Genomic DNA, 12334 nt, shown 5'->3' with positions numbered 1-12334 from the left:
AGACCTTCTTTATCTGGCTCCAACTTTCCTTTCCAGCCACGTCTCTTACTACTCTCGCCGGGCACGCTGCCGCCTGGCTGCCCCCTGTGTCACTGCCAGCCTCGGAAACACCCCATCACCTCCCACAGCTCCACGCCTTTGCTCCAGCCCGTCTCCTCCGCCTGAAAGATGGTCTCTCCTCTGCCGGACGATGCTGACTTCATCTTCAAAGCCCAGCTCAACTGGAACTGGCTCTACAGAGCTTTTCCCATCTCTCCTTTCACGCAACTCAAACACATGCTTCCAAGGAGCAGTCTGGCCTGAGTGTGTGTTCACACGTCAGCCCCTCCAATTAGACTGCTCTGCGGCAGCGTAAGACTGTCATCCTCGTTCATTTTTGCCATGGTGGTGCGAACCACAGTTCTGACTCCAAATAGATACTCACTAAAGTATTTGTTGAATGAATAAATAAATAGTGTCCTCTATCAGTTAAATCTTGTCACTTAGATCGTCCACAGCTTGACCTGAGATGCTCAGTTTCTCTACCCTTGAGTGACTCAGCAGGGCAGAGGGTTTCGATCTTCAGTGCCTGCATGGGCTGGACGAACAATATAAAGAACAAAGCGGGCAGATGTTTCTTTGCGCTTGTAGGAGTTTCCTTCATCTTGACTAGGGCCTCTCAGGAAGAGGCCTTATCAGTGGACCTTTTATTCCCCACTTTTGACAGACGCTCAGATACTGAGAAATATTTCTCTCCTCCTGAACAGCAGCGCTCATAGAGTGACAAATGGCACTGCCTGCGTATCTGAGAGGTGACAGGAGGGAAGGGGCCTGGGGTGGGCAGCCAGCACACAGCCAGCTCCAGATAACTGCTATCACAAGAGACCACGGGCCCAGGCTGGCCAGAGCCTCTGATATTTCCAGGGAAGCCGGTAACCTAGATTTTGAGGCAAAATCTCAATTTTTAAAAGATGCTAGGTCAAAGTTCTTTGTAACAATGTGCAGGCTGAATCCGACCCACAAGCTTTGGTTTATAACCTCTGCTTTAAAGAGACTTGGGCATAGAGTGCATTTAGCAGGAGGGGCGAGAGCCCTTCCCTCAACGCAGTGAAATCAGAGACCAGAGCCCCCTGGGGGCAGCACAAGGTGAGGAGCAAGAAGGATCAACCTGGAGCCTACAACCTGGAGTCTACAACCTGGCGTCTACAACCAGACTCCAAGCCATGCTCCTTTGGGGACTAATTACTATCACCCCCAAATCTTGACTTCAAATCCTACTGTTTCACCTACAGGGCAGTTGTACTTTCCTCCCGTTTCCAGTGATGGCTCTTTCCTAACTTCTACAGAGGACGGCTCAAATCAGACCGGAAGCAGCATCACCCCTGTGCTTTCTTCCTCCCTCTCTCACTTCATTACTGCCTCTGTTCCTGGACCCAAAGATGAAGCAGGTTCATAAGTGCTTTTCTCCCTGTGTTGTCTCTCCTCCTTCTCAGTAGTCACTCTGTTATTTGAGCATAAAACCACTGGGAACAAAATGACAAACTTGATTATGAAAGTAAATCTAAATGCTCAGATTCACCATTCCACAGAAACTTTTATAGCAGGACTTGGCGCAAATCCCCGGGAAAACTGGAGGCCACCCAAGAGCAGGAAGGACTTAAAGACTGACCCCTTTTTCATTCTGTAAAGCAAAGTTCTGCTTGTTTCATGGCTACGTTAACAGAGAAGAGCCAATTCTGACTCCATGTTGTTGTTTCTTTGACTTTAACCTTTGCTTTTCGTTGCTTTTGTTATTATAATCATACATAATGACCTGCCTCAGGGAACCCTGCCCCTCTGCCTGAAAGTTGAACTAAAGTGCCTTTGTTCAGCTCACAGGGAGACAATCTGACCCTGCTCACCTGTGAATCGCTGCACAAAAGAAATTAACATATCCCCTCCCTGATGCTGGCCAAGTCAGGCAAAACTAATGGCCATCTTACTTTACTTCCTCACCTCCTACCCCGCTCTGTTCTACAAAAAAAATTGGCATCCAGACCCGGATAGGATGGTTTGTGGGGACCCCAGTCCGCATCTTCTCGGTCTGCCGACTTTCCGAATAAAGTCATTATCCCTTTGCCTCAACACCTCGTCTCCCGATTTACTGGCCTGTTGTGCGGCGGGCAGAACGGGCTTGGACTCGGTAACAGCTAGGGATGGTCAAGCCCACGACAGGGTTTTCAACTGCGGTGCACTGAAATCTACACTTGACAATGCTCCCCACTGCGTTACAAACGGATCCAGCCTCCCACACGGGCAGGGGCGGCTCACCAGTTCCTCCCTCAGCTTTCCCAGTGTCTCTGTCCGGTTACTCCGTGTGCTCAGCACAGCCGAGAGCTTCTCCATAAGGATGTCGTATTTGCTCCTCCTGTGAGAAATATAAAACACTTCATTTTTTTCCAGACCTACTGCTAAAGACTGCCTGTTTTTTTAAAGATGACAAGATTTAAATGACAACACATCAAACTACAGAACCTTGTGGTCTTAGGTCTCAGAGAACATCCAGCCCAACTCCTTGTCCCTTACAGCTGGAAACAGTGGGGCTCTGAGTGGTTCAGTCTCACGGCCAAGGTCATCGAACTAGTGGCAGTGTACAGACTAGCCTCCGCGGCTAAAACTGTCATGAAATGATTCTTTAAAATGCCTTACATCTTTTGATCATACTGATAAATGGAGTACTGCCAGCCGTATCAGTAAACAAAGGATGTCACAGTCATTAGTAATTGCAGCCCTCCAAAGTGAGCCAGTGAGCCCTGAGGGAACTCAGGAAAGAATACCTGCCATCTAGCAGCCATCAGACTGCGGCCACTCCCCATGGTGGGCCCAGAGGAAACTCAGGATGTGAAAACACAGGATACTGGCCCCATATATATATGTAATAGCTGAGGTGCATATCAAAGGAATGATTTCAGTAAGCCCAGACTCTTGCACCTTGCCATACACAGAAATGCGGAAAATTCCTTAACTTGGTTTTCTTTAACAATTATCTTTTGACGTTCAGATTACCTGCCCTGGGCTTGAAGTCCTAAAAATTCCCACCGAATAAAACATTTAGATTGTGATTATTTTTTGAGTTGACAATACCTTAAAGTTTAGGAAGCACCAACATATTTCCTTATAAATCACTTGGTAAGAAAGGATAGGGATTATTTCATAAAGAAGTTAAGCTTTTCTAAAATGCAGGCACAAAATGTGAACCCAGGTCTTCTTCCTGGAAATACAGTGCCCTCTGCAGTAATCAGGACACCTCTCTGATTCTGAAGCCCTGGTTTCTATCTCTCACTTCGCTGGCATGACTGACTTTCCCTTCCTTTGCATTTTTATTGTGAAGTGGATGTCATAATAAATGCTTACAAGCTAATGGACGCCAAAGGAAGCTATTAAAGGAGCCAAGGGCTACCCCAGCTGTGTGTGGGTGGGGGGGTGTTGGAGGAGGAGCAGAGAGGAAGGTATTGTCACGCAGCTGGGGAAGGTGAACTTGGCTTTAACTGCCCACAGGTTTAGCAGCAGGGAGGGCATATGTATCTATGGGATCCAGAGACGCCCACTTCTCCATTTTTACTGCCTTTCAATGAATGAAAGAATAGATGAAGGCACAGATATTCACTGCGTATGAACTAGTACCAAGTTTTGTCATGGCCATTCTACAGAAGAGGAAACAGTGGTTCAGAGGTCAAGTGATGGTGCCCAAATCAGGAGCAAAGACTTGAATACAGATCTTGACTTAGTCCATTGTTCTCTCTTCTACCCACAGAACCCTGTCACCATAACAAATCAAATTTGACTTATTTACTTTTATTTTTACACTCCCAAATTTCACCAAAATGTTAACAGTTCCTATTGCTGGGCTGTGGGGTGATAGGCATTTTTTGCCCTTCTTTTCTATATAATTTCCGGATTTTCTAAATAAGCAACACTTATTCTCATAATCCAAAATAGGTGGTAAACATCTTTTTTTTAAAGCTAGTCATATTCTGATTTGGCCTCTAGGATTTTTTAAAGGTATAATACACATGGCTGAAAGACAGAGGTAAGGGAGCATTCTGGTGTCTCACACTGTACCTGTCCATGTGAAACCGATTCAGGAGGAGGAGAATCGAGTGCTGCTGGGCTCCGGTGGGTAATCGGATCACATGTGACTGCATCGTAATGAGCCCATTTTTGTTCAAAATTTTCCTATGATAGTGGAGCTTCCCAGCATCAACCCTGGAGGAGAGGAAGAGAGTGGGCGGTCATTTTGCCTTGTTGGTTGCTTTCACCCCAGTGTGGAGGACATGAACACCAGAGACACACACCTCCTATCCAGCCAACCTGAGAGAACAGTCGCTATGTGACAATGGCCTTGGAAAGAACAGCCGTGCCTCAGCCTAAGGCACACCCCAGACCCCCAAGAGAGGTGGATGGGGAGATGGGGGTAAAGGAGAGGGGAAATGGAGTGGGAAAGGATGGCTGGCGCAGGAGACAGTAAGGGTTATATTAGCAAGGAGCTAATCAGACGTGGGTCTCTAATCATATAGCGGCCAATAACTAGGGTTGCCATGCATTCTGGCTCGCCAGGTGGTCTCAGTTTATGCCCATTGCCTTGGTGTCCCTTCTGGTCAGCTCCACCTTCCACTCTCAAAATGTCTGGTTTGGACAATAAATTCTATGGTCACCCCAGGGTCTTTCTCTCTTTCTTTTCTTTTTTTCTTTTTTCAGCTACAACATGAGGCATGCAGGATCTTAGTTCCCCAGACCAGGGATCAAACCCATGCCACCCTGCAATGGAAAGGCAGAGTCTAAACCACTGGACTGCCAGGGAGTCCCCTTTTTTTGGTCTTTTTTCCAGGGTCTCTTCAATGAGAAAGCATCGTGCTTCCAATCACCATGGATGTGGGGACTGCCCAGGTGGCAGGGCCCAATGATCAGGGAGCCCCAGCATTTACAGCAGAGAAGCAAAGCATCCCCTCACTTGAAAGCAGTGCTGTGGAGGTCTCGTTGGAGCTCCCCTTGCCACCGGGACCGGCCTAATCGCTCCAAAATGCAGTAGGAGAAGTCGGGGAGCTTCAGGTCGGGGTCACCCTCCAAGCCGATCAAGGCCCGGTACCGCATGTCTTGGGAAGCAACAATGATCAGTTTCTTCCGCCACCTGCAAATCAGAAGCCACCGCAGGAAGAAATAACTGTAATTGATTTTTAAGAAAATCGAGATATGAAAAAGCAGAACCTTAGTGAACCATCATTTCCTGCTTCTTCTTGGAGGTTCACAATCCCCTAGTTAAGGAGGTTTCTATCCTAGAACCACAGAGTGTTCAGGGGGAACAGAGCCAGTCTCACCAGTTCCTTGCTCAGAGCCCTCCCCGTCCGGCCAGGGCCCTCAGGCCATACCCCCGACTCCCAGCCAGGGCCTGGCCCATCCTACACACCCCCACGGCCCTGCCCTGCGTCCACAACAGCCCCGCTGGTCCTCTACCCAGCTGCTCTGCCCTCACGTCTTCAGGCCACTGATTCTCATCATTCAGGCCACTGCTCAGATACCAACACCTCAGGTCTTCCTGAAAATGCTAACCAGAGCCTATCCCCCACCTCTGACCATTTCCAGACTCTTCACAGCACCTGGCACTCTCAGAAATGGCCGCTTTTTGGGGCACACATTTCTGCAATAAGCGCCCTAAGAGGGGGCAGGTTGTCATCAGGGTCCCCAAGACATCCCCAGGCCTAGAATGGTTCTGGTGCACAGCAGGGTCTCTGTAAATGTCTAATAAGTGAACAAACTCGCCTACTGAGCTGGATGGGTAAAACAAACTTCAGAATCAAAAACAGTGATCTGTGTCATCAGTGGACCTGCAGTCTGTTGGAGACCAGACTTGGGACAAATCATTAGTTCCTCCTACTGTCTTGGCGTGTGAAAAATAATGCCCGAAAAAGAGGCCAAGAACACTTCCCAGCCAGGTGCTTCGAGATGTCGCAGCTGGGAAAACTGACTTCTCTGGCTGAGGTCTAACAGTCTACGGCGCTGAAGATGGAGACTCCACCCTGGCGCCTTACCTGCTGACTTAAATGGCCATCTTGGGCAGATTGTCTCAGGTCCTAGCCCTGCCAGAGATCCCACAAGGGTGGGCTGGCAGAGAAGCTATCCCCACTCACTCCTTGGCATCGAGACGCACCAGTTGGAGGAGCTCCCTCTCCCAGGGGAATGAGTCACCAAGGGTCCATATTAGAGCCCAAGGGCTCCCAACCTCTCCCACCTATAGCCACCATCTACTGCTCCCAGCCTGTGGTTTACAGATGCCTGATCGCAAGGCCTGTCTTCAGTCACATCGCTCAGTCTGACAGTTCCTCCTCTTGGCCCCCCCTTGCCGCCCAATATACCAGATGACTTCATTGCTCCCACTGAAGAGGCAAAAAGGAAAAAGAGGAGGAACTGCCCATTGCCATGTCTACATTTTCATTTAACTGCAGCTTCTTTCACGTTGCCTGTGACCCATAATTAGTCTTCTGCATAATCACAGGGTCTGTATGGTCCATCTTCAAAAAAGAATGTTAGGCTGTGAATACACGTGACGGACAGAAAGTCTACTTTTCTGTGTCTGTGTGCCACAAACATAGGACCTGTGTTCTCTGTCTCGAAACAGGCTCATTACGTTAAATTGGAAGAGGTCAGTTGAGAAAAGTTTGAAAACAGGAGAGCTGATTTGCTGCTTTAAGAATGTGTTCAGGGTGGTTTACTCCTGTCCTATCAGAACTCCAACATCTCCCAGTAGCTGACTCTAGGACTCCGGCCCGAGGCCCACTCTGCTGACCCTGGTCATCACATAGGTTATCCAACACTGATGAAGTGCCACGCAAGGTACCGGAGATGCCAAGGTAAATAAAAATGGCATCTGCCTTCACGGAGCTCAGAGTCTACTGAAGAGAAAGACAAGAAAATGAACACTTACTCTGGGATTCGATAACTGTGGTCAAGGTCATGGAATGACATGTGTGAGGAGCCCCAGTTCAGGCCTATGTGTGTGAAGAGAGCGTGTGTGCAGTCACCAGGGAGAGCTCTTCCTGAGCTAGCAGGAAGCCGGGTGGGGGAGGGTCAGCAAGCAGAAGCTGCAAAGCTCCAGAGCCAGAGGAGGGGAGGGGAGGTCAAGAGGAAGAAGGAGTGAGTATAGCTGTTTCTTCCAAGAAGCATGGCTGCAGCAACGGAATCACAGCTACGGGGGATCCAAGGCCAAGAGGTCTTGTTTTAAGATGAACGCGCCATGGTAATGGGCTGACAAGAAAGTACTGGTCAACAGGCAAAAAGCTGCAAATAAAGGAGAAAGAGGAGCTAGCTGACAGAGGTTGGAAAGAGCACGAGGTACGGGGGAAACGGAGGAAGAGAAGCATCCAGATGACAGCCCGAGGCAGGGCCAGGCTTCCTGTCTCCCCTGAGGTGAGGGAGGGGGAGAGAAAGCCGGGCAAACCTGCAAGCTGAGGAAGAAGGTGGCAACTAGGAGAGTTCACACTGGAAGCTTCTCCCTGTTCCGTCAGGTAGGAAGGGAGGTAGGGATGGGGCGAGGGGCTTGAGACAGCCTGGGAAATTGGGACCCTGACTGAAGACTCACAAAAGTACGGCTGGGCAGCAGAGGACGCAGCCTGGACAAGAGAGCGAAAGGCACCAATCCAAATGACAGCTGCCTGCCCTGCCCAAAGGGCCAGGCGGCCTGAGGACACAAAGGGAAAAGAAAGGCAGCGCCCCACCCCCGCCCCCAGCAAAACTAGCCCCAAGAGGAGGGGAGTGAAAGGACTGGCTTGGGGCAGGGCAGACGCACTCTGATGGGCACGAGGGCGGCACGCCAGTTGTGGCGCTCTGACCACACCCCCAACTTAAAGCAGGAAGATGCCCACAAGTTTCCCATGATGCAAATCAGTTACCTGCCAAAGGCTTCCACCATCGTACAGCGGGGCTGTAACGTCTTGGTCCTTATGTCACTGGTGATGTTTTTCCTCTCCTTAAAGTACTGGCATGAGCCCTGGATGCCATCTTTATTCTCCAAGATCATATGAATGGGGTAGACATCCTCCAAAGGGACTGGGTCCCTCCTGGACTCCAAAATGCCAGTTTCCAAATCAATTTCTTCATACCTAAGGAGGAGATCACAGATATCAAACCACAGCTCAGCCTCAGAAATAACCCGTTTGGCGTGTTCTTCTGACAACCTCTGGCAGAGATCGGACAGAGGAAGTGCGATCACCCGGTTGCACCCGTCTTCCAAACGCAGGTCATCTTAACAAGCAGCGTCCCTGCCTCTCTATCCCAGACAAGAGACTTTTCTAGGAGTCTCTGAATCCACCCTGGAACGCTGAATGCTGAAACCTGAACCACCTTCCTGGTCCAAGTCATGGCCTTTTGTTTTCCCCCCAATCCAGTGCCTGGTCTCCAAACCATCAAGTTTGGACTTAATGACTCAAGGCTTCCCTACTTTAAGATGTTACCTTTCCACATCTTTTTAGTTATCCCTCTTGTACTTCCATCCATTTTTATGGTTTCAATTATCACTTGCATATTAATAATTCTCACCATCAAATCCTCAGTCTTGTTTTTCCCCCAAACACTAATCCTGCCTTCAACTGTCTATGCCTCAGATCTGATGAGATCAAAACTAAAGTTATGGGCTTCCCTGGTGGCGCAGTGGTTGAGAGTCCGCCTGCCGATGCAGGGGACACGGGTTCGTGCCCCGGTCCGGGAGGATCCCACATGCCGCGGAGCGGCTGGGCCCGTGAGCCATGGCCGCTGAGCCTGCGCGTCCGGAGCCTGTGCTCCGCAACGGGAGAGGCCACAACAGTGAGAGGCCAGCGTACCGCAAAAAAAACAAAACAAAACAGAACAAAAAACAAAAAAAAAGTTATGACTGCCACTCCCCACCTACAATAAAGTCCCTCCTTCCTCTCCTTGGTACCACTTTCTCCCAGTCTGGGTTCAGATTCTGGGTTGATGACCCTCTCTGCGTCTCAATTTTCTCTTCAGGAAAATGGGGATAAGAATATCCAGTTCCTAAAGTTGTTGTAAAACTTAAATAACTTGCTATACGTAAGGATCTTGGCACAGTTCCTGCTTACAATAAGCATATTTGTAAATTTGAACTATTATTCCTCACTCACTATCTCCAGTTCTACACTTCAACCCAACTTAACGTACTTCTCTTCCTTTAGAATACTCTGCCAACTGGCTACCTAAATCCAACCTTTAAGTCTTGTTTTAGACAGTATTACCTCTGGGAACCTCTCCCGACCCTCACTATATGGCTTAAGAGCACAGACTTGGGAGACAGACGGCCTGGGTTGAGTCAACACTCAGTCACTTACAATATCCATAACTTTGGACGGGTTACTTAATCTCTACCACTCAGTTTCCTTCTCTGCAAAATGGGGAAGATAACTGGGAATTCCCTGGCAGTCCAGTGGTGAGGACTCGGTGCTGAATGGGGAACTGAGATCCCGCAAGCCCTGTGGCACAGCCAAAAAAAGAAAAAAATGGGGAAGATAAGAGCACCTTCCTCATAGTGTCACTGTGAGAATGAAGTGGGTTGTCTCCTGAAACTCCAGGAACAAGATCTTAGAATAGTACGAGGCCATAACGAGCACTAAATAAATGTTAGCTATCATTATTGTGCTTGTTGTTGCTAAGCTGGCCGACGTGAAGACTCTAGTTGCCTTAGGCTCTCTAATCCAGCACTGAATGAATGCTGTTCTGTGGAACTCAACTGTCTCCAGTCTTGAACTGAACAGCCTTCCTGCTCCAATCCTAAGCTCCACTTCGGAGGAAATACTCTCTGAAACACAAAGCATATCCTCCCAGTCTTGCTCACCAGCACCCCAAACACACACGAACATAATGGAACATCACCAGGTGACGCCCCCCAACTCCATCATACGCCTGGGTCCTGCCAGGCCTGAGGGACCCCAAATCAGCCTTTCTCTGCGCCTCCATCAGACTCCGGGTCTTTCTTCCGCTCCACTTCTTTTTCTCCCTTCCCGTAAGAACCTGGCCCTCTCGCAGCTCCATCAGACCCGGGTCTCTGCCCCCGCCCGCCCGCAGAGCCAGGCCGCTGACCGGTCTTGGAGCTGGAGATCTGGTCTCTCCCGAGGCTCCTCGTAGAAGCTGATGCCCGGGTGCGTGGCAAGGGCCCGCCACAGAAACTCCTGCGTGTAGGGCTCCAGAGGCAGCGGGAAGGGCGGCACTCGCGTCTCCAGACGGCTCCAAAGCGCGGGAAGACACAAGCCATCAAGCCCCTCCAGGGCCACCTCGTCCAACAACGACTCCAGTGCGTCCATTGCTACTTCAGTTGGCAGCAACCGGGGCGCCTGCGCACCACGCCGCCAAAGGCCCTCGTTCAGAGCGCCTGCGCACAAAGACTGGCAGCCAGGGAGGCGGGGCGGATCCGGGGACCGGAGGAGGAGTTCCAGAGCATGGTCGTGCTGTCACTCCCTTTGGGGGAGGGTTCATTCCGTAAAACTCCATTGCCATTGGTCCGGAACCCCGCAGTAACCAGGGGAACTGCAAACAGTGTAGAGGCCGCTTCCGGTTCGAGCACCCGGAACCGCCGCCTCTAGGGATGGACGGTGAGTGTCCGTGGGCCCCCCCGGGAGGTCGGGCAGTTACTCTCCCATCCCTCCTGAGGGCCCCCCCGACCCGGGCAGAGCCCTAGGCCACAGACCCCTGGACCACCACTGCCTGACCCAAGGTGGTCTCCGTCTGAGGGAAAGGGAGCCTTAGTGGTCCGGGATGGGAAGAGGAGGCTGGGGGGAGTGGTCAGTGATTTGGTCACTATGCTGCTTGTGGTTGTGTTGGAACCCCGTACTGGGCAGGGCATCAGAGTAAAGGTTGTCGACTGAAAAATTATTCACAACCTAAAAGTTGAGAGTTATGTTTCATTTGGTGGGAGTTTTTATAACTTCAACCCCGCTAGGCAGCATCTCAAGTAATCCTGAGAGAACTGCTCAGAGGAGGCAAGTTGGGGGAGCCCGGATATATAGGAGTTTTGCAACAAAGGGCAGGTAGTGTGAACGTCAAAAGATTATTGTTAATTAAAGAAAACCAGATATCCCAGGTTAAGGAATTTAGCGCTTTTCTGTGTATGGGAAGATGCAAGAGTCTGAACGTCGAAAGATTATTGTTAATTAAAGAAAACCAGATATCCCAAGTTAAGGCATTTAGCGCTTTTCTGTGTATGGGAAGATGCAAGAGGCTGGGCTCTCAGAAATCATTCCTTTGATATGCACCTCAGCTATTTGGGTTCAGTATGTAGGGAGTGGCCGCAGTCTGATGGGTGCTAGATGGCAGGTATTCTTTCCTTCCTGAGTTCCCTCAGGGCTCACCGGCTCCGGTTCGAGGGCTGCAATTGCTGAGGACTGTGACATCCTTTGTTTACTGACGTGGCAGGAAATATTCCGTTTGTCAGGGTTTAGGGTGGGAAAGACAAATAGAGGTGGGGGGTGGGGTTCTTGTGTGTCCTGGGGCGTGGAACTGTGGAATACGGGAGTTGGTATGGAAGTAAGCATCGTCATGGGAATGCAGTCTTCAGCTACTGGGAGATGGGACTTGGTAAGGGGAATGCGGGGGAGACTCTTTCTGTGCTTTGATGTTAATGATACTGTTCGGTGCCCGGAACTCTAAATGTTGTCAAGCAGCTCGATAAACTTCATAACAGTCTTTTGAGGTCAGTGTTATCCCAGTTTACAAATGAGGACACTGAGGCTCAGAGAAGTGAAGTATCTTTTGCCCCAAATCAAAGTCGTCAAGTGGCAGAGTGAGTAAGGAACCCGGACACTGTCTCTGGAGCTGAATTAGGGAGTTTGAGATTTGGAAGGGATTTTAGAAGCCCTTCATTCCAGAAGTTGCAAATGCAGATATTTGCAGGGGCAGGTCTGGTGGGCTGGATTGGGCTGTGATTAAAAGTCAATTTCTTTTCTGATTAAAAGTCAATTTCTTTTCTGAAAGGGAAGCTTCTCACTCAGCTCCAACCAGTTAGTTTCCTGGGGTGCTTCTCAAAATGCCACAATGGCCAATCAGTCTGAAGGCCAGATGCAGCCTGTGGGCCATCATTTAGGGATCCCCATAAGAATCAGAGAATTCTATGATTCTAAAAATAGGCTACCCTGATATCTCATTTTATAAATGGGAAGAGTCGGCCAGAATCCACATAATTTTTCTCATTATACCACTGTCCCTAACTTCTGGGAAATGTTGTTCCTTTGTGATATCTGCTTAACACAGTGTGGAAAAGAATTTTAATTGAACAATCTGTTATGTGCTTAAAAGACATCTTTGCCCTTTGTACTTCTGAGGTAGTATAAAATGGCATTCA

The 12334-nt window shown here is 49.5% G+C and overlaps 2 protein-coding genes across 4 annotated transcripts in view; one reads left to right on the top strand and one right to left on the bottom strand.

Annotated features, from left to right (window-relative positions):
- GTF3C1 (general transcription factor IIIC subunit 1) overlaps positions 1-10301 on the bottom strand; it is a 73030-nt gene extending 62729 nt beyond the window's left edge. Inside the window, exons 1-5 of the mRNA XM_024744695.1 lie at positions 10081-10301; positions 7902-8111; positions 4970-5146; positions 4081-4224; positions 2290-2386 (exon numbers count right to left, since the gene is read on the bottom strand). Of these exons, the coding sequence (XP_024600463.1) occupies positions 2290-2386; positions 4081-4224; positions 4970-5146; positions 7902-8111; positions 10081-10301 (849 nt within the window). The remainder of the gene's footprint in view (positions 1-2289; positions 2387-4080; positions 4225-4969; positions 5147-7901; positions 8112-10080) is intronic.
- Positions 10302-10525: 224 nt separating this feature from the next.
- The window catches only part of KATNIP (katanin interacting protein), a 203647-nt gene continuing 201838 nt past the window's right edge, over positions 10526-12334 (top strand). For 2 of the 3 annotated variants that reach the window (XM_024744312.1, XM_024744311.1), the window contains exon 1: positions 10526-10589. In XM_024744312.1, coding sequence (XP_024600080.1) covers positions 10583-10589 — 7 coding nt within the window. In that variant the 5' untranslated portion in view covers positions 10526-10582. The remainder of the gene's footprint in view (positions 10590-12334) is intronic. The other variant, XM_024744314.1, reaches the window with a different exon arrangement.

Source organism: Neophocaena asiaeorientalis, unplaced genomic scaffold (genome assembly GCF_003031525.2).
Source record: "Neophocaena asiaeorientalis asiaeorientalis breed wild unplaced genomic scaffold, Neophocaena_asiaeorientalis_V1.1 scaffold91, whole genome shotgun sequence".
NCBI classification, from domain to species: domain Eukaryota; kingdom Metazoa; phylum Chordata; class Mammalia; order Artiodactyla; family Phocoenidae; genus Neophocaena; species Neophocaena asiaeorientalis.
The sequence above is the reverse complement of the archived record's forward strand: the minus strand, read 5'-3'. Positions and strand labels throughout refer to the sequence as shown.